General features: G+C 36.3%; 1 protein-coding gene across 1 annotated transcript; it reads right to left on the bottom strand.

The window, feature by feature from the left end:
• Positions 1-14,267: 14,267 nt before the first annotated feature.
• LOC306861606 (uncharacterized protein) lies at positions 14,268-21,237 on the bottom strand. Its single transcript, XM_079403982.1, has 27 exons — positions 20,845-21,237; positions 20,616-20,737; positions 20,462-20,523; positions 20,144-20,302; positions 19,890-20,044; positions 19,678-19,799; positions 19,526-19,587; positions 19,225-19,383; positions 18,971-19,125; positions 18,756-18,877; positions 18,604-18,665; positions 18,296-18,454; positions 18,042-18,196; positions 17,827-17,948; positions 17,675-17,736; positions 17,440-17,540; positions 17,321-17,363; positions 17,064-17,227; positions 16,749-16,870; positions 16,582-16,646; positions 16,334-16,434; positions 16,139-16,178; positions 15,873-16,051; positions 15,571-15,686; positions 15,429-15,484; positions 15,047-15,278; positions 14,268-14,842 (listed from the first exon to the last, which is right to left on the bottom strand). The coding sequence occupies exons 2-27, from the start codon at positions 20,679-20,681 to the stop codon at positions 14,747-14,749; spliced, it is 2,937 nt and encodes a 978-aa protein (XP_079260108.1). The 5' UTR covers positions 20,682-20,737; positions 20,845-21,237; the 3' UTR covers positions 14,268-14,746.
• Positions 21,238-21,562: the final 325 nt, after the last annotated feature.

Here is a 21,562-nt window from a genome sequence, read left to right as displayed (position 1 = left end):
CATTGCATTTTTTTCTGAGTGACTCCAGCTCCTCAGCCAGTTTCCTCAGATTGTCTGCAAAGCTCTCCTTCTCCTTGATCCAGCAGAAAATCAGCTCTAGCAGCTGGTCAGCGGTGGCCATGATGAAGGCCTCTGTGTCCTCCTGATCCTCTGAGCAGAGAGCAAAAAACAGAGAAGGGAGACTGAAAGGAGGAAGACAGAGGACAGATGAGAAGACACTTTGCTTTATTCTGAGCATAGACTGAGCAAACATTTTCTGCTGATGAAGACCAAAGCCTGAGTGGGGTTAACATTCAGCCCAGAAGATTAATGTCCTACACTGGCCAACAAAGGGCTAGGTGATAAAAGATAGAACATTTTGAAATATTGCACACAGACACCGAGGACTGTCTAACTTGATAACAAAGCAAATTTGGAGACTCCTCTTCAATCTGTTTAGCACCACCAGCAGGTCAATGTTTGACTCATGTTTATGCTAATAACTTTTGAACCGTGAGTCCTAGAAACTAAATTTGAAACAGAATATTTTCCTCTGATTCTTTGGCTCAAGACGATTTGATTGCAAAATATTAGGCGTTTACCTGATTTTCACCAAAATCGAATCAGATTATCTACAGACCCTGCTTACATAAATTGATGGAATTCAAGTTGATTCGTCAAACTGTTCTGGAATAACATGCAAACAAATTCAATAAACAGCACAACCTTATATCTATTTTTGTGTACTGCCCCCTACTAGTAAAAAAAGATATTTTGAGAAAGGTTTCTTGTTCATACAATGGAAGCTAATAGGCACCAATGTTGTTTGGTTAGCGTTCTTCAAAATGTCTTATTTTCTTCTGCAGAAGAAAGAAAATCATACAGGTTTGGAAAGACATGAGGGTGAGTGAATGTTCACAGAACTTAAATTTTTGTATGAACTAGCCCTTTAAATCATTAGTTTTTGTGTTTAAAACAACCCTTTAGTTTAAATAATGTCATTTTTGTGGCACTTTTAAAATATATTGGGTAACACCTTAATTAAGACATTAACTAAGGTGAGTACATCATCGTGATTTATGATTTATCACACATGATCATGATGTTTTCTTTGTCCACAAAAAAAAAAGGTCTTTACTATCCATTGTGGATAAAGCTATGCTTATGGTACATGATTCCAAAAAACATTATTTCGTGCATGTAAGACTATTTGAGTTATTAAGGGAATATAAAATGCACATTACCTCTGTCGTGGAACAAACAATGGTCTTCTCAAAGTTGTAAAATAAAACTCAAGAGACGGAGTTCCAGACGCCAAAATAAGACTTTATTGAACACAATGAAAGGGAAAACCAAATATGTCCACCCTGTTAAAGGGTACCCCGATGATGAAGACTTGTTCATACAATCAAGCATCACATCAAGCCTCCTACGCTGACCAAGATGGCCGCCACGCCTGAGCCTCATCGCAAGATGGTCGCCACGCCTGAGCCTCGCCATGTCACGGCTGTCGCAAATCTTTCCCCAAAGGATTTTTCCTGCAAATGCGGAGCTTGGGCTAGGAACAAAGAGACTGCTTGCTAGTGTGATGGACCCACCACTGATGTCAGTGAGAGCGGCTGAAATCCCAGTGGTCCCTACGCTCTCAAGTCTGCCAGGCATCCTACTGTCTACCACACTGTCCGTGATGGCGGTCGCCATTTTGAGCATGTGGGCTGCACACTGCGCTCCAGAGGCCTCTCCTGTCCACGAGTCTGCTCCTGAGGCCTCATCTGTCCACAAATCTCCCTCAGAGGCCTCTCCTGTCCATGAATCCACTCCAGTGTCTCCAGAGGTGGCGGCTTCCGCTGCAGAACCACCCGAGGTGGTGGTGCTCACTTTTGAACTCACTGTCTGTCATATCATGGCCATGGAGGCCGCTCATGATCTCACTGTCTGTCCTGTCACGGCCAAGGAAGCCGTTCACGAACTCACTATGCCACAGGTCACGGCCATGGAGGCCGTTCATGAACTCACCATCTGTCATGTCACGGCCAAGGAGGCCACTCTAGAACCACCATGGCTTCCTGCTCTGTGGGCACCGCCTGGCCGTCCTGCGCTGCCTGCTCCACCATGGCTCCCTGCTCCATCTGCACCGCCATGGATTTCTGCTCTGCCAGCTCCGCCATGGCTCCATGCTCCTGTGGAGCTGCTCCACTGCCCAGGTCCTCCAGTGTATCATTGTCTGCCACTGCTCCACGGCCCAGGTCCCCCTCTGCTTCATTGTCTACCTCTGCTCCATGGTTTAATTCTGCCACTTTTTTGGTTCTGTTATGTGTAGTTTAGAAATGAAGATGATTATCTCTGATTGTCAATCACACTTAATTTTTTTAAATTTAATTTAAATATTTTTATTTAATTTTTCTAATGCTTTATTTGAACATCAGTTTACAGTATGGTACAACAAAGTTAGAACATAACAATAATGAAGAATAACACCAACTGAATAAATAAAAAACATGGACAACCAATACCATAGTTCAAAGCAGAAAAAGACAATAATTAAAAATGTGGGAAAAAGAAAGAAGAGAGCATTACACAAATGAATACAATTTACACACTGAATACAGTAAAGAATTTGTAGGCCGTTTTTGAAAAGCATGCATATGCCAGATGGAATCGCATCCATATCACTGGCAAACTCTTTATGAGTTACAGATATATTATATTCTGAAAGAAATTCTGTATACCTAAAAAGCAGACCATCCTTGTTAAAGAGCTGACTAACATGTCATCTGCTGAGTTATAATTACCTCGGTATTTCTCAGTATACTGATGCATTTTAGATGGCTTGTTTTGATACATGAACTTAGAAATTGTGTTGCAATCAAGAAAAGATAGGGAGAGACTGGACATCCCTGTCGAACACCTCGATTTAAGACAAATCTGGGAGAGGTACTATTACTTAGCTTAACTGAGCTATTACTATTCACTTACAGCATTTTAATCATATTACAGAAGGGGTCACCAAAGCCAATTCTATGCAGAAATTCATGTTCTAGCATATCAAACGCTTTGTAATAGTATAAAAATAAAATAAAGTTTTCTTTCTGAAGTTAATTTGAATAGTTAACATATCTAATATTAAACGTATGTTGTTCAAAATATGTCTGTTACGCAGAAATCCTGACTGTATTTCATCAATAATGGAGTTTAAAACACATTTTAATCTTTTAGCCAGAACTAATGCTATTATTTTGTAGTCGTTATTTAGTAAGGAGATTGGGCGCCAATTGTCTATGAGAAAGGGATCATGGTTTAGCTTTGGGATTAGGCTAATTATTCCCTGATATAAAGTGGGGGGAAGAAATGTTTTCTTTGTGCTTTCTCTAAAAACGTCTAATAGAAAATGTGCTACTTTTTTTACTAAATTTATACTCTGTGGAGAGTCTATCATTTCTTGGAGATTTTCCATTTTGTTAACAAATTAATTGCACCAACAATTTCTTTCAAGGTAATAGGGCTGTCACAAAAGGCTTTATCTACCATATTCAACTGCTGTCCATTCTGGAGTGACACAAAAAATCATTTGTATCTTAGTAGCAAAATTTGCATGCATACAACTCACTGTAAAATGTAGTGCAAACTTTTCAGATGATTTTCTGATCTTCACTTAGTGTTCCATCAATTATATTATTATTTTTTGGCTTGCTCCCTTTGCTCCCAGTGGGCTGCCCACTGCTCCGGGTGTACTTGGCTGAATGTCACTTCACTTCACTCACTTTCTAATCTAAAGAAATATGCTGAGTTTTGCTCTCCTTCCTCAAGCCATTTTCTGCGTGATCATATGTAGGCTCCTTCAGGTTTATCTATATATATTTGATCTAATTGCTGTTGCTGTTTAGCAGCTTCAGCTTTGTCAGAGTCAGTAATATCTTATAATATCTTTTTTATGAACCGTTTTTAATTTATGCACATCTTGCCGTTTCCATCTAGTGTTTTATATGCAATATTCCAAAATGCGCATAAAATACTTGGATGGAAACATAAGCAGTGTTAATCTAATAAACCATACTAGTCTTCATCGTCGGGGTACCCTTTAACAGGGTGGACATATTTGGTTTTCCATTTCATTGATTTTGTTTCATAAATGCTTACATTTATTTAACTGAGCTTGACCAAAATCATTTTTCAAGTAATTTACTTTTTACATCTCCTTATCGTGATTACATAAGAAGTTATTTTCAAAATGTTATGATGTCCCAAAAGGCACCGAATACCAGGAATGACCCATTACCACCTCGGGTGTGTCATCGGTTTTTCCTTACATATTTCTGTTTTACAATATTATTCCATATACTGTATATGTTATTTTCATGTGTATACAATATATTGTTCTTACCTGTGTTTAATCTGAAGATCTGTAGTCTGTGATGCTGTGATGCAGCTCGATCTCAGTTCGCTGCTCTTCCGATCCGGTTCTGACTGGTTTGAAAACTGCAGCAGAGCTTTTATATTCCACAGCAGCACTTTCACTTTCCATATGATTTCCCTATCACACTCTATAATATTTATGATGTTATATACTATGTGTTGTTTTGTTAAGTGTTAATATGTATGGATCATTCATTCACTTCAAACTAAAACTATGGGTACAAATAAAGTAACCTTAATTGCTGTAACAATAATTAGTTTTGGTCTGTACATTTGTAAATACAGTATAAGACGTGAACCTCCACAGCTTCAACTCCTTCGCTCTTGTTAGCTCTCAATCATATTCTCATGTGTTATGTGCTTTTCCAAGGTTTTTCTACCGTTAAATGTGCTAAGTAGGGAGTAATCCATGGCTAGATGTGCAAACGGTTTTAATTGAAAAATTAATTAGGGTCAAGCACCTAAGGTGCATAGGCATTTATTGTATCTGTTAGTTTTCTGCTTAATATCTACCATTGCATCTATGGCAGCTTATAGAACTGTTCGAAAGACATTTATAATAATAATAATAATACATTTTATTTGTAAAGTGCCTTTCTAGCAGCCAAAGTGCATATAATACAATAAAAACTAACTAGATAAAAAAGTTTGTCGAGACAAACTTTAAGTTGGCTTGAGAAAGCCGGACCAGAAAGTTTTAATAGGTTTGAAAAGTTTTAAGTTTGATGGTTTTCAGTCTGAAATAGTTTGAAGTTTAAAGTAGTTTTACAAGCTTAAGGCAATACAGTCTGACAGAGATACAGTAGATAGACAGACAGACAGACTGATAGATAGAGGTTTCTAAGGTGTTGCTATGCGGTTGCTAGGGTACTTGGGGTGGTTGCTAAAGCGGTTGCTAGGGTACTCAGGGTGGTTGCTAGGTTAGTTTGGATTGTTTCTAGAGTGTTGCTATGAAGATAGATAGAAATAGATAGATAGATAGATAGATAGATAGATAGATAGATAGAGTCAGATTATAGATAGATAGATAGATAGATAGTCAGATTATAGATAGATAGAGTCAGATTATAGATAGATAGTTAGATTATAGATAGATAGATAGACTCAGATGATAGATAGATAGAGATAGATAGATAGAGTCAGATTATAGATAGATAGAGTTAGATTATAGATAGATAGAGTCAGATTATAGATAGATAGATAGATAGATAGATAGATAGATAGATAGAGTCAGATTATAGATAGAGTTAGATTATAGATAGATAGATAGAGTCAGATTATAGATAGATAGAGTTATATTATAGATAGATAGATAGATAGATAGTCAGATTATAGATAGATAGATAGATAGATAGTCAGATTATAGATAGATAGAGTTAGATTATAGATAGATAGATAGATAGATAGATAGAGTCAGATTATAGATAGAGTTAGATTATAGATAGATAGATAGATAGAGTCAGATTATAGATAGATAGAGTCAGATTATAGATAGATAGATAGTCAGATTATAGATAGATAGTTAGATTATAGATAGATAGAGTCAGATTATAGATAGATAGATAGAGTCAGATGATAGATAGATAGATAGATAGATAGATAGATAGATAGATAGTCAGATTATAGATAGATAGAGTTAGATTATAGATAGATAGATAGATAGAGTCAGATTATAGATAGAGTTAGATTATAGATAGATAGATAGATAGAGTCAGATTATAGATAGATAGAGTTAGATTATAGATAGATAGATAGATAGAGTCAGATTATAGATAGATAGATAGAGTCAGATTATAGATAGATAGATAGATAGAGTCAGATTATAGATAGATAGAGTTAGATTATAGATAGATAGATAGATAGATAGAGTCAGATTATAGATAGAGTTAGATTATAGATAGATAGATAGAGTCAGATTATAGATAGATAGAGTTATATTATAGATAGATAGATAGATAGATAGTCAGATTATAGATAGATAGATAGATAGATAGTCAGATTATAGATAGATAGAGTTAGATTATAGATAGATAGATAGATAGATAGATAGATAGATAGAGTCAGATTATAGATAGAGTTAGATTATAGATAGATAGATAGATAGAGTCAGATTATAGATAGATAGAGTCAGATTATAGATAGATAGATAGTTAGATTATAGATAGATAGATAGATAGATAGATAGAGTCAGATTATAGATAGATAGATAGAGTCAGATGATAGATAGATAGATAGATAGATAGATAGATAGTCAGATTATAGATAGATAGAGTTAGATTATAGATAGATAGATAGATAGAGTCAGATTATAGATAGAGTTAGATTATAGATAGATAGATAGATAGATAGATAGAGTCAGATTATAGATAGATAGAGTTAGATTATAGATAGATAGATAGATAGAGTCAGATTATAGATAGATAGATAGAGTCAGATTATAGATAGATAGATAGATAGAGTCAGATTATAGATAGATAGAGTTAGATTATAGATAGATAGATAGATAGATAGATAGATAGATAGAGTCAGATTATAGATAGAGTTAGATTATAGATAGATAGATAGATAGATAGATAGATAGATAGAGTCAGATTATAGATAGATAGATAGATAGAGTCAGATTATAGATAGATAGATAGATAGATAGATAGAGTCAGATTATAGATAGAGTTAGATTATAGATAGATAGATAGAGTCAGATTATAGATAGATAGAGTTAGATTATAGATAGATAGATAGATAGAGTCAGATTATAGATAGATAGAGTTAGATTATAGATAGATAGATAGATAGAGTCAGATTATAGATAGATAGAGTTAGATTATAGATAGATAGAGTCAGATTATAGATAGATAGAGATAGATAGATAGATAGATAGATAGCTAGATAGATAGATTATAGATAGATAGACTCAGATTATAGATAGATAGATAGACAGACTCAGGTGATAGATAGATAGCAGTGGGGATTCCTTTAAGACTGCAAGGGAAGCTCGGCTTCCCCTATGATGTCAAAAAATGAATGGTCAAATATATACTATTGTGTTAAAATTTTATTGATTAAAATTGCGTTAGAACACGTTCATCTCGAAGACGAGTTTGTTCAGAATCAGATACATATAGCAGGTCGGCTGACTCGATTTTCTTCTCAGTGTATTTCCCTGTTGAAGCCTAGCGTCCATTGACTTCAATGGGGCTGCTTTGAACAGTTTTTTTCAGTGCTTCGAAACTAGACGGTCATTGGATAAATGCTGCGATTATGGACTCTGGGCTTCTGCGTGATGATTGGAGGATCTGTCGAAAGACTGCATCTCCTTTTGATTGACAGCGATTTTGTACTATAAGAAGTCGCTGATTTAAATCAAAGTATTGTTTTTTGTGAGCAAATAAACAAGATGATTTTCACATTATTTTGAAGCAAAAATTCTAGGCTACAAGATCCAGTTCTCAGAAGTCTTGTGAACAAATGTTCTGTAGGTTTTTTTATGGTCTTATTTCAGTGACTTCAAAATTAAAATTTTTCACTAACCACTCATAAACGTTGTTTTCTCAAAAACAAAATCAAGTACATAAGTGCTGCTAACATATTATTGTAGCCCTGTTTTTGCTGTTTACAGTGTTATTACACTTTAGCCATTTATATATTTATAAGCAACTGAAAAAAGCACAAATGTCAGGGCATGTCAAAACTTCTCCAGGCCCCCAAAACACCCTCAGACCCCAGAGGGTTAAGGACTACCGTGGACAGCTGACTCGTAAAGTTTTTGATATTCTGCATATTCTGTGGTGATCAGTTCACAGCAGTGGTAGAAATTAATATTTTCCAATAAGTTTAAATTGATTTTTTACCTTTTATGGGCATTTTTACCTTTATAAAGCCCTGCATGAGTGTGTATCATATTTTCAGTCAAATTCTTAAATTGAATCAGTCAATTAGAATAAGTCATTTAAGCTGTTACCAAGCAAATGAAATCAGTATTGACAAAATTAATCTTTGCAATGCACAGAAAACACAGAAGCTGCATTAGAAGTGGCATTTAGATGCATTTACACACTGTTTAACGCACAACAGTAATACATTTAACCTGCAGTTTCAAATGCATTAATACTGTTTTGATATTTTACACATAAAACATTGAATACTGCTAAAAAATAAAATAAATGAATAGATACTTTAAATGTGAAATTAAAACTGCCAGTAGGTGGCAGCAAGTCACTGTTAATAAGTGAGTCATTGCAACTGAACCGAATCATTTAAACAGTTGATTCATTCAGGAACAAAGCAGCTGTTGCTCAGAGACGCAAATTGAAATGATATTTGTTGGCGAAACAGAGCAAAAACAGTCAATATTGTGTCTAAAGCATAAGTGTGTTAATATTAAATTCTTATTTATTTAAAAAAACAAACAAACAAAAAACAAACGTCAGTCTTCGGGTGATACTGATTAACTATATGAAATGATATAAATATATACATTTCTGCCCCCATATCTTGAATTTTGTTATCATTGTTAATCTAAATGCATTTAAATAAACTGAATCATGCAGTGAAAGAACGGCCACTGGTGTATGGTAGCTGATGTTAGCAAGACAAATGAACTATATTTGCCTTTGTCTTTTGGACAATTAGCTTTAAATTCGAGGCACAGGTAGCTAGTCTTGTGTTTATCACCACTCGCCTCCACACCAAGATAAACACAACTGTAGAGGGAGGGAGGGCTTGACTTCTGTCTGTGATGTGCATGTGCCGATCAATGTGTGCTACACTGCTGTGCTGCACGCGCCTGCGCCGAGACGCGGAGGGGAGAAAGGCATCGGAACTCGACAGAGTCTCAACATTTTCCGACCCGACCTGATATTTGGATTTTTTTATTTGTTTGACATGAAAAGCTGTGCGCAAACAGAAACACACACGCATACATAGGCCTATATTCATTTATAAAAATAAAAAAAAACTCCCCAGAAAAAAGGGCACTTTCTCTCTATGTCTATGTGTGCACGTGCCTGTATATAACTAACCAACCAACTAATTAACTAAATATTATATATATGATACAGACAAAACATTATTTATGCACTGGCCAATATTGGGGGTAAGTTATTATTTCACTGCACTTTATCTGTTTATATAGCCTAAGTAGATTTGGGAAGCCATTTGATTGAATGCCGCAGTAAAAGGGAAAGAATAGCAATGCTCCGGCAAACCGCTATAGAGCTGATGTCACGACAGAGTTAGAACCAGTTTCACAGAAAGAGAACGATGTGCACCAAATGAGTCGCTGTAGAAACTGAATACTTCAATGGTTGCGGTGCGCTCAGAGACGCAAACGCAATGACATGTGAAATAAAACGTCCTCATGTATTAAAGAAGAGTGGCTTGATTAAGTGCTGGAAATATTGGAGGATGGGTAACAAAACTCTGAAACATGTTCAGTCACACACAAGAGTATTGTACAAACTGTACTTCATATCGATGCTTAGACAGCTATAGAATATTCATATGTTCACGTTTTTTATATTTAACTTACAGATCGCAGCTTAAGTTTTGCTTCAGTTTCTATTCTATCAGTTTAAATAGTTTGTTTTGATAATATATTATGTTAGGCTTGTATTATAGACTCAAAAACAAGGTCAATTATTTATCAGGTTTTTGACTGAGTCTCTTGCTCATCAACACTGTATTCATTTAAAAAATACAGAAAGAGATATACGTATTATATACAGTGAGTGTGTGTGTGTGTAACATCTTTTTATTCATGACAATGAGTAACAAATTAAATAAATAATTGAAAGAATTAAAATATAAAAGCAGAAAAAAATATTTTGGACACCAAATGTACCTGCAATTAGAGAACCATCCTTATGTCTTTGGTGCTAACAGTGTGCTGTGACGTGAAATATAAAAATAGTGTGATAAGTTGCTAACTATATATATATATATATTTTTTTTTTTCATAGGTGCATTAGATGAGGCTCTACAGTACATTAAAGAGCTGGAGTCGAGGCTTCAGAAAATGTAATTGGAGAAACAAACAATAGTGAATAGATTTTGTGTTTCTGATCAAACATTCAGGTATTATACAAAGTTTCCCTCACAAGAAGTTTTCCAGGTGTTCTGGGAGTCTATTTGTCCATCTGCCAGCAATCTGGTGTACTGGACCAAGGCACAGAGGATGGGGCAGGAAGCTTTCCCAAGCCCTAGCCCTGCATGGAAGATCCAGCTCATAGATGAACTATTCATCTACTGCTGTCGGGTAGCTGCTGGACTGAGGGAACAAGTTATCGCTGACATTTTCAGGTTAAACGTGGCCACGGTGAGCAGGACCCTTATCACCTGGGCTAATTACCTGTTCTTTGTGTTGGGTTCAGTACCCATTTGGATGTCCAGGCAACAAATAGGCTCCTCCATGCCAGAGAATTACCGCTTGTTCAGTCCAAACCTGCAAGTTATCCTGGACTGCACAGAAATCCGCTGTGAAAGCCCTACATCGCTCACACTCCACTCTGAGATCTTCTCCAGTTACAAGAGTACTACAACATTCAAAGGTCTGGTTGGGGTAGCTCCGTGTGGTGCAGTGACTTTCATCTCCCAGCTTTACAGTGGTTCAATCTCTGACAAAGAAATTACAAAGAAATCCTGCATTTTGGACCTGCTTGAGCCTGGAGACGCGGTCATGGCAGACAAAGGGGTTCAGTATTGAAGATATGCTCTCCAGTGTTGGCGCTAGACTGATCATTCCACCTTTCAAATGTGCCAAGCAGTTCAGCAAACAGAGGATGAAGTGCTTGATGGTGTGTGGGCACAAATTTAAAATTACAGCCAAACTGATAACCAAGCACAGGTAGTGGGGGGAAATTAACATCAGAAACACTTAGGTGTCAATTTACCTTGATAATTGTGTATAAACTCCTCAACAAAGAATTTATAGCCCTTGCTCAGCCTTGCTTCTTTAGTTGTTGAATGCCGTTCAACTATTTTTTCAACATCCTCGAACCTGAGTCGCGGCAGCGCCAAGAGAGAAGCAGTGAAATAACGCTCCATAGAAACGCCTTAGTTTCAGCTGCGGTGGAAATAAATTTACCCTCCATGACGTAGTTTCCGGTTACGTGTGAAAAAGGCTAATGAGACCAGTTTTGTGATTTTTGGCCAAACCATTCACAAGTTATAGGCAAAAATATGCATTTTTTATATCTCCTGACCACTAGGTGGCACAGTGCTGAAACACTGCAGGTAGCCTCAAGTCATACTTGATATGACACACACCAAGTTTCGTCTCAATCCGTCAAACCCTTGCGGAGATATAAGCTCAGATCCATTTTTGCGTGCTTTTCGGCAAATTCGTTAGTGTGGTATTCGAGAACGCTTGGACGAATCGACTTGAATCCCATTACTTTTTGCCAGCATGGTCTGTAGATGACTTGAGACAATTTTGGTGAGAATCGGACGAATCATCTAGGACAAGTTCGATAAAGTAGGTTTTACGAACAATTGAAAATAGCGAAAAAATAAGATAGCGATTTTTGAATTTTGAACAGGATTCGACTCGGCTTGAGCCAAGGATTCAGAGGAAAAATTTTAATTTCGTGGCTTACAGTTCAAAAGTTATTAGCATTTCAAAATTGCAATTTTAGACAAGTGGTGGCGTTAGAGAGTTTGAGTTAGAGACTCCAAATTTGGTGTGGTTACTATTTACAGTATCATCTATCAGTGTGCCAAATTTTACAACTTTCCCGCAATCGGTTCTATGGGCTGCCATTCATTTTCCGGCAGAAGAAGAATAATAAGAACGCTAACGGATACAATAGGTGCCTACGCACCTTCGGTGCTTGGCCCCTAATTATTGCAATTTCTAATATTGGTTTCCTATTTTAAAACCTATCCTTTAAAATAGTATTTATTCCTGTGATCAAAGCTGAATTTTCAGCATCATAACTCATTTGATATGCTGATTTATTATCAGTGTTGAAACTGTTGTGCTGCTTAATATTTATTTGGGGCCTGTGTTACTTTTTTCTTTGATTAATAAAACGTTTAAAAGAACAGCATTTATTCAAAATAGAAATATTTTCTAACAATAGAAGTGTCACGACACAGGAATGTGGTCAAAACGGGTATTTATTGAAAGGATCAGAGGAGGAACCAGGAGGATGCGTGAGTGAAGCCCAATGTGACTAGTTGCGGAAGGCTTGGCTTGCCGTGGCCAGGAGATGGGTTGAGATCGCTTGCAGGAATCTGAGGAGCAAGGATGTGTTAAATGGATAAAATTGATAGTAAAGACTTCTTGTCAGTGAGCCTCAGTCACCACAGTCACTGCAGTCATCAGCACCCACAAGTGATTATAACATGCTTTAAATCGCTAATAAACGTTGAACGCGACTCACGTTGAAGTCGTGAACGTACGTCACTCAGTTTGGCACAGGTGCTATTGTACTAGACCTATTCAATCTAAATATAAAGTGAAAATAAAAATAATCTAAGCCTTAAAATCACATTTCCAAATAAGCACATAAATTCTGAATGAATTACTTGGTTGTTCCGTGGTTTGATGCATCAGACGCAATTGAGAAATGTGGCAGAGAATCTGGTCTATCTGCAATAATTGGCGTAGCCTATTTAACTGTTTCAAGCTCATTTCTAAAGATGCTGGTGCAAGCACACCTGCAACAATGGATGCACTCCTTGTTCTTCCACAAGCAAGCTTCTTTGCTATTTCTGAATCGGGGAAAATGACCGGGGATAGTTTAGCAGCACAGTCGCCTGACCTATATGATAAACCATGCTTCACATTATGGTAGACACTTGTCACTTCAGCTGCTGTGATTTTATTTAGGTTGCTATCTTTTGTTGGAGAGAAAAAACTTGTGTTTTTTCACCTCCATGTGTGACGGTGAAACTTCGGTGACATACACAGCACTCTCCTTTTTTAGGGTCATCTGTAACTGATTTTAACCATGTGTATTTTTTCTCCCATTCTTTATTATAAGAACAAAGTCGCTTTTTCTTCTCTGGAGCTCCTGATAGATCCATTTTTTCTGTTGCCGGCTTTTTTTCTCTCTCTTGGTGTTTTCCCGCTCTGGCGCTACTGTCACGCTGCCCATGTTCAGTGTTTTCTAATTATTTTTATTATTTATTTATTTTTTAATTTTGGGATTATAATTTAAAGGAATATTAAAAAAATACAGAAACAATACTAATAAAAAATAAAACGGACAAAAATTGAAATGCGGGACACTGCTTGTGACTCGCGGGACGCCGGACAAAGCGTCCCATTTCAGGACTGTCCCGCAAAATGCGGGACGGGTGGTCACCCTATTCTCAGGTAACCTAAAATGTACATCATTTAGTTACATCAAGGGTCAAATCAAATATAAATAGCTCATTAAAGTTAAAATGTACACACTTTTTTTTTTTTTGGAAATGTCCGCCGAATAGAGAAAAGTTTTGCCCAGCAAGAAAAACAATTAGAGGGAACATTGCTCCCACGGGTCCTTAAATTTGATAACTAAATTGAAGAGTTTTTAAGGCCTTAGTTTTAAATGCGTTAAATGGTATAAGAAAAAAAAAATCTAATTGCCTTAAATACATTTTTAAGAATTCTGCAGATACCTTGTAAATAGTAAAATAAACTCTTTCCTTGATATTGGAGTATTGAAAATGTTTTTGATTGACATTTATGGTCTTTATTTTATTTGGGCTAGTTAAATTAATTTTCGGGCTACCGAAATCTGAAGAGTACCTGCCCGAAGGCCTACCAGGGATTTCGAAATTTTGCAAGCCCTGAAATTGTTTACCATATAAACAGCTTTGATGTTCAAGACTAAGGCCAATAATGAGTAGTCATCATATTTACATTGCAAACAGAAAAACAAACTTCTGTATTGTTCTGTATTCTTTATTGATCTATAGTATTTTTTATTACAGTTTTATGCAGTTTAACATGTTCGTGCTAAAGTCTTCTTTAGCTCGCTTTACCTTTACATTTATAAAGTGCATGGAGTATGAATAAATAATAGTTTCAATTCCAATGTTCTACCTTTGTCCCTTTAAATTAAACTGTGTAGTGTCAAGCAGACTAATGATTTGCAAAAGCGTATTAATTGTAAACATAGACTATTACAATAAATACAAATAAATAACAATACAATTTCATTATACACTATAGGAAAACATTTAAATATCACATTTAGGAACATTTTATAGAGAACCTGTTTGTCTAGCAATACAGGCATAATAAATAATTTATAAAAGAAGCATTAACATAGTACTTTCATTATCACAACAGAGGCAGTATTGAATTGCATCCTGAGTATTCATTGGTGTTCAGTCCGGTTTTAGTCAAATATCTCTGAAGTCTCTAGAAGATGCTGTTTCGAGTTGTGTACTGTACATTGTACGACCTTCTTCTGTGCCAACGTCTCCTGATTGCTGCACAGCAACCACACAGCAAACACTAAACAGACAAAGTGAAAGTTAGGATAGTGGAAGGGAATTTTATACGCTTTAAAAACACTTTTAATCAGCTGTCTATACACAATTATATACCACATTTAAAAGGCGGAACTATGTCTGTTTTTACCGTAAGAATAACACATTATGTCATTAATTGCTTCACTGCCAACGCACATATTTGACATTCAGTCATCATAATACTTACGCAAAGGAGAATCCAGCAAGGTACGAGCCCGATGACAATAGCACAGGGGACAATGATAGCTACAATCCATGCTACGTTTGTAGTGTTGTTTGAGATTGTCGTGTTTATGGTGGTTGGAGCTGGTGTGGTAAAAACTGTGAAAAGTTTGCTGACCAGGAAACCAGCAGCCGTGTTGTTGTCATGTTGCGAGAAAACATACGTAACACTGGCCTCAATCATGGTGAGATTCTCCCTGTGAAGAGATTAAAACACAATACGAAACAAAAGTTATCAAAAAATGATCTTACCATTCATTCACCTATGTATTATAAAAGCAGTTTTCTTCAGTTCATTTAGACATTTCTTCTCAAGACAAAGTAAAAAGCAGTGGATCAGAACTCACCTGAAATTGGCTGGAATGAGCAGATTAACTGATGGGTCTTTTAGGATCTGGATCAGCTGTAGAGCGCATCAATTAAAAAACAATAGGTTAATGATTCAAATAGGGCAATTAGGACAACAATATCCAAGCCTCTCCAACTCACCAAGTCATTTATCTTCTTTTGGATTTTTTGATAGGTTTCATTGCTTTGTAACTCTGTCAGTGATACTTCGCTGATTTCAAATTCAAAGAGGAGTGCGTAGGCAGTGTCGTTAATTCCTTTAAAATATATGACAAAAATAAGTTGTGTGACTATATATGGGTCATGGTATTTCATAATCCATTGTCTTTATGGATAATTATTGACTTTTTTTTTATTATTATTATTCAAATATATAATGATTACAACCATACAAATGTTATATTCACAACAAAAACGGAGAATGAAAATCGAGCAAAACTCACCCAAATATTTGACATTCGACAAGGCCACAGGTTCACTCACGCTTACTGTTCTGGTGGTTGGTTTAGTTGTGAGATTTGTGGCCAGTATAGATTTAACCACCTCTAGAACACTGTTCTCACTTGGTCTTGGGCCCAGTGTGATAAACTCGAGACGAATCCTAATAATTCCCTTCTTAATCCTGCATTAAAAGAAAAAGATAAATAATTGGAATATAAACTAAATTAAAACAACTAGCTTTTTAAAATAAATCACTCATTGGTCTTACAAGATGGGTGCTGGAGTTGTGCTTGTTGTCAGAGTGCTCGCTGTAAAATAAAATAATAATTAATGAAGGAGAATCAGACTTTCAATTACAACATTTGGTGTTTTTGAAGCAAGACATATAAAGCATGACAGCTTAAAAAAATTGAAATGGGGTCACAGATGGTTGACAGTGCAGCAGGTGTGGATATGGTAATACCTCCGTTAAGTTGGAGAAGTTGAACTAAGATGCTGGGTTGCGGGAAGTCACTTGGTGAGAAAACATATTCTACTTTGGCCTGAATTACAGTAGAATTACCGCTGTGGGGAGATTAAAATGCACAATGAGAAACTAAAGGCAATAACTAAAAATAATTTTTTAATCACAAAAACTTCCCAACTAACACCAACGAAGAGTCATCAGGACATATTTGCTCAAATCAAAGTAAAAAGTGAGTCAGAACTTACATGAAATCAGCTGCTTGGAACTTAATGAGAGGAGCTGAAGAGTTACTGAGGAGGATCATGCCCAGCTGAAAAAAATTAGATGAATTTGTTTATATGTAGAGGTTAATATGAGAGAGAGAGAAAAAAAGTGTTTGTAAAAGACAACTCTTGAAATGTCTCCAACTCACCAATGAGTTTATAGTGTCTTGTATAACCAGGTGGGTGCCATTCCTGAGTTCAAGTTTCTCAGTCATGGTTATATTGCTGATTTCAAATCCAAAGTTGAGAGCATAGGCTGTCTCATTTATTTCTTAAAAATATATAATAAAATGAATTAGTTGTGTGGTTATATGTGGGTGGTGAAATTTCACTAATGCATTCCTTAACCTTCATATTATTTATTTGTTAATTTTTCTTCAAAATAAGCTATAAAATCTACAACATTAGAATTTTAATAACATATTCAGAACAAAAAGAAGCAAAGCCAGGAGAGAAAAACTCACTCGTATAAATGACACTGGCAAAGCTCACAGTATCACTCGGGTCTTGTTTAGCTGAGAGTTGTGTTTTCAGCAGAGAGTTGACCACCTCAAGAATCTTATCTTGATCTGGCAGGGGTCCCAGCGTGACAAACACGAGGCGAATGAATATAAGTGCTCTGCCACGCCTACAAAGATGATAAATAATATACATTAAGGTAGGAAATGAAAATAAAAATTAAAGAAAAAAGTAAATATCAGACTGAAATCACTGCTCTTACACTATCAGTGGAGTAGTTGTCAGAGTACTGGCTGTTGTTAAGACTGTAAAAGAAAGTAATGATTAATGGAGGAAGCTTGCAGTTACAACATTTGCAATCCATTGTCAGTTTTGACAAACCTGTCTGTGAACGAAGCTCATTTAGGAAGCTGACTGGTTGTATGGTATCTTCATCCTGGAAGGTGTAATCCATCCTGCCATCAATCTGGTTTGAAGTGCTTCTGCAGGAAAAACAGGAGATATCTGTTAAGGATCTATATGTGCAAAGATGTTTTTTTTTTACATTTTTAAGTAAATACACTTAATAACATAAAATGTGAATACTTATATACATTAAGTCTTGTTTACATCTTACATGAAATTGAATGACTTGGGATTTAAAGTTGGTTTGTCAGGTTCATTCAGAAGAGTGTTCAGCTGCAGAAGAAAAAGCAAACATTCATAAAGCTCTGGAGAACAATTATATTGGACCTAAAAACTTGTACTCGGTTTATGCTGTATGCTTACCGCGTTATTGACGACACCATGAGCTTGTAGGTATGTGCCATTTCTTAGCTCAGGAACTTTTGACATGCTGATATTACTCAGATTAAACTTAAAGATGACAGCATAGGAGGTTGCCGTGATTTCTGTTTAGATATAAAAGTTATTTTTTTAAATTAGGTTAAAACTTGCCACTTTAATATTTCAAAAGGTTTTCAGGTAAAGACAATGCCACTTACTCTCATAGGTGACATTCACCACCTTCACTGATTCATTCAGCTGTGACTCTCTGGAATTACGGAGAGTGTTGATAGCGCTGAGGACCAGAGCTTCACTGGGGACTGGAGATGAGGAGCTGAATACCATCTTGGCCGTGACCACCGCTGAACCAGACCTGTAAATAAAACCCAGTTTGTTTAATGTACATCCAATTTTTGTAGTAAAATTACTTCTTCCTTTTTGATTGTTCTCAAAACTGAAAACCAACACTTACATGAAGTCTAAAGGAGTCATGGAAAAGCTAATTGTTGTTCCTGGATGCACTGTTGTAGTGGCAAGCAGATGTAACTCTTTTAGGAAGCTGACTGGTTGTATGGTATCTTCATCCTGGAAGGTGTAATCCATCCTGCCATCAATCTGGTTTGAAGTGCTTCTGCAGGAAAAACAGGAGATATCTGTTAAGGATCTATATGTGCAAAGATGTTTTTTTTTTTTTTTTTTTTTTTTTACATTTTTAAGTAAATACACTTAATAACATAAAATGTGAATACTTATATACATTAAGTCTTGTTTGCATCTTACATGAAATTGAATGACTCGGGATTTAAAGTTGGTTTGTCAGGTTCATTCAGAAGAGTGTTCAGCTGCAGAAGAAAAAGCAAACATTCATAAAGCTCTGGAGAACAATTATATTGGACCTAAAAACTTGTACTCGGTTTATGCTGTATGCTTACCGCATTATTGACGACACCATGAGCTTGTAGGTATGTGCCATTTCTTAGCTCAGGAACTTTTGACATGCTGATATTACTCAGATTAAACTTAAAGATGACAGCATAGGAGGTTGCCGTGATTTCTGTTTGGAAAGAAAAGTTATTTTTTAAAATTAGGTTAAAACTTGACACTTTAATATTTCAAAAGGTTTTCAGGTAAAGACAATGACACTTACTCTCATAGGTGACATTCACCACCTTCACTGATTCATTCAGCTGTGACTCTCTGGAATTACGGAGAGTGTTGATAGCGCTGAGGACCAGAGCTTCACTGGGGACTGGAGATGAGGAGCTGAATACCATCTTGGCCGTGACCACCGCTGAACCAGACCTGTAAATAAAACCCAGTTTGTTTAATGTACATCCAATTTTTGTAGTAAAATTACTTCTTCCTTTTTGATTGTTCTCAAAACTGAAAACCAACACTTACATGAAGTCTAAAGGAGTTATGGAAAAGCTAATTGTTGTTCCTGGATGCACTGTTGTAGTGGCAAGCAGATGTAACTCTTTTAGGAAGCTGACTGGTTGTATGGTATCTTCATCCTGGAAGGTGTAATCCATCCTGCCATCAATCTGGTTTGAAGTGCTTCTGCAGGAAAAACAGGAGATATCTGTTAAGGATCTATATGTGCAAAGATGTTTTTTTGTTTTTTTTTTACATTTTTAAGTAAATACACTTAATAACATAAAATGTGAATACTTATATACATTAAGTCTTGTTTGCATCTTACATGAAATTGAATGACTCGGGATTTAAAGTTGGTTTGTCAGGTTCATTCAGAAGAGTGTTCAGCTGCAGAAGAAAACGCAAACATTCATAAAGCTCTGGAGAACAATTATATTGGACCTAAAAACTTGTACTCGGTTTATGCTGTATGCTTACCGCGTTATTGACGACACCATGAGCTTGTAGGTATGTGCCATTTCTTAGCTCAGGAACTTTTGACATGCTGATATTACTCAGATTAAACTTAAAGATGACAGCATAGGAGGTTGCCGTGATTTCTGTTTAGATATAAAAGTTAATTTTTAAATTAGGTTAAAATTTGATACTAATATTTCAAAAGGTTTTCAGGTAAAGACAATGCCACTTACTCTCATAGGTGACATTCACCACCTTCACTGATTCATTCAGCTGTGACTCTCTGGAATTACGGAGAGTGTTGATAGCGCTGAGGACCAGAGCTTCACTGGGGACTGGAGATGAGGAGCTGAATACCATCTTGGCTGTGACCACCGCTGAACCAGACCTGTAAATAAAACCCAGTTTGTTTAATGTACATCCAATTTTTGTAGTAAAATTACTTCTCCATTTTTGATTGTTCTCAAAACTGAAAACCAACACTTACATGAAGTCTAAAGGAGTCATGGAAAAGCTAATTGTTGTTCCTGGATGCACTGTTGTAGTGGCAAGCAGACGTAACTCTTTTAGGAAGCTGACTGGTTGTATGGTATCTTCATCCTGGAAGGTGTAATCCATCCTGCCATCAATCTGGTTTGAAGTGCTTCTGCAGGAAAAACAGAAGATATCTGTAAGGGACTTTTTTACTCCACATATTCTAAATGTTTTGATTTTTTTCCCCCCGTTAATTCTTATTTTCCATGGCTTCCAAGCTAAAATGTGTGGACCCATGAAATAAAGATTGTGAAGTGAGTTTGCATCTTACGTGAAGTTGGATGACTTGGGTTCAAAAAGTTGCTGGCCTTGTTCATTTAGAAGAGTGTTTAGCTGCAGGGAAAAAAATCAAGCCATTCATCAACCTCTGGTGAAGATTTACACTGGTCCCAAACTTCGCTAATAGGTTAATGCTAGTTTCTTACCGCATTATTGGCGGCATCTTGCACTTGCACATAACTGCTGTTTCTTAGTTCAGGATCCTCAGGCATGCTAATATTATTCAAAATAATATTAAAGATGACAGCATAGGAAGTTTCAGAGATTTCTGTTTGGAAAGAAACATCCAGTTTCGATCAGTTAAATTTTGACATTTTTCACTGATTTAAATTTTCATAATTTCAATGACTTTTCATTCATAATGAAGAAACTTACTCTGATAGGTAAAACTGACAATCTTCAGTGATTCATTGAGTTGGGACTCTCTAGATTTAAGAAGAGTACTAATAGCACCTAGGACCAAAATGTCAGTGGGCAGGGATGACAAGGATGAGAATATTAACTTGGTTGTTACTGTTGCTGCACCGGACACATTTGTTGGCAATGTTTTGGATATGTTTGAAGTTTCTGATTGCAAACTTGAAGTACTTTGAAGTGTTACAAATGCATCTTTTGTTGTATTGTTCAGAGGTGTAGTATTGCTAGTAAGAGTTTCAACTGGTGTTGCTTTTATGGATGTGTGGCCTGGAATTGTAGATGCTGGTGATGTTGATGTATTTGTGTTTGGACCTGATGTTATTAGGACTACTGGAAATTCTGCTGCATTAGTGAGACGTGTAATAATTCCAGTGGTAGTTGTTGATGAGGTTGTAGTTTCTGAATCCATGTTTGGGCTTGAAGTTGTTTTGGTTGAAAGTGCAAGTGTGGCTGGAACAGAAGATGTACTGGTAAAAGCTACAGTTGTTTTTAAAAGATCTCCTGTTGTGGCTGTAATTGTGGATATGGTTGGACCTTGAATTGTTGTTCTTGCAGTTTCAGATGAGACTGAAGATGACAAAGCAGTGGGAGGTACAGTCATAGACGAGGAAGCTGTAATGGTGGATGTTGCCGGTGCAAGAGCACTTTCTGAAGTTGTAGACATTGTTGGTGAAGT

Source organism: Barbus barbus, assembly GCF_936440315.1.
Source record: "Barbus barbus genome assembly, chromosome: 42".
In the NCBI taxonomy this organism is placed as follows: domain Eukaryota; kingdom Metazoa; phylum Chordata; class Actinopteri; order Cypriniformes; family Cyprinidae; genus Barbus; species Barbus barbus.
Note: the sequence above shows the minus strand (reverse complement) of the source record. Positions and strands in the feature narration are given on the sequence as shown.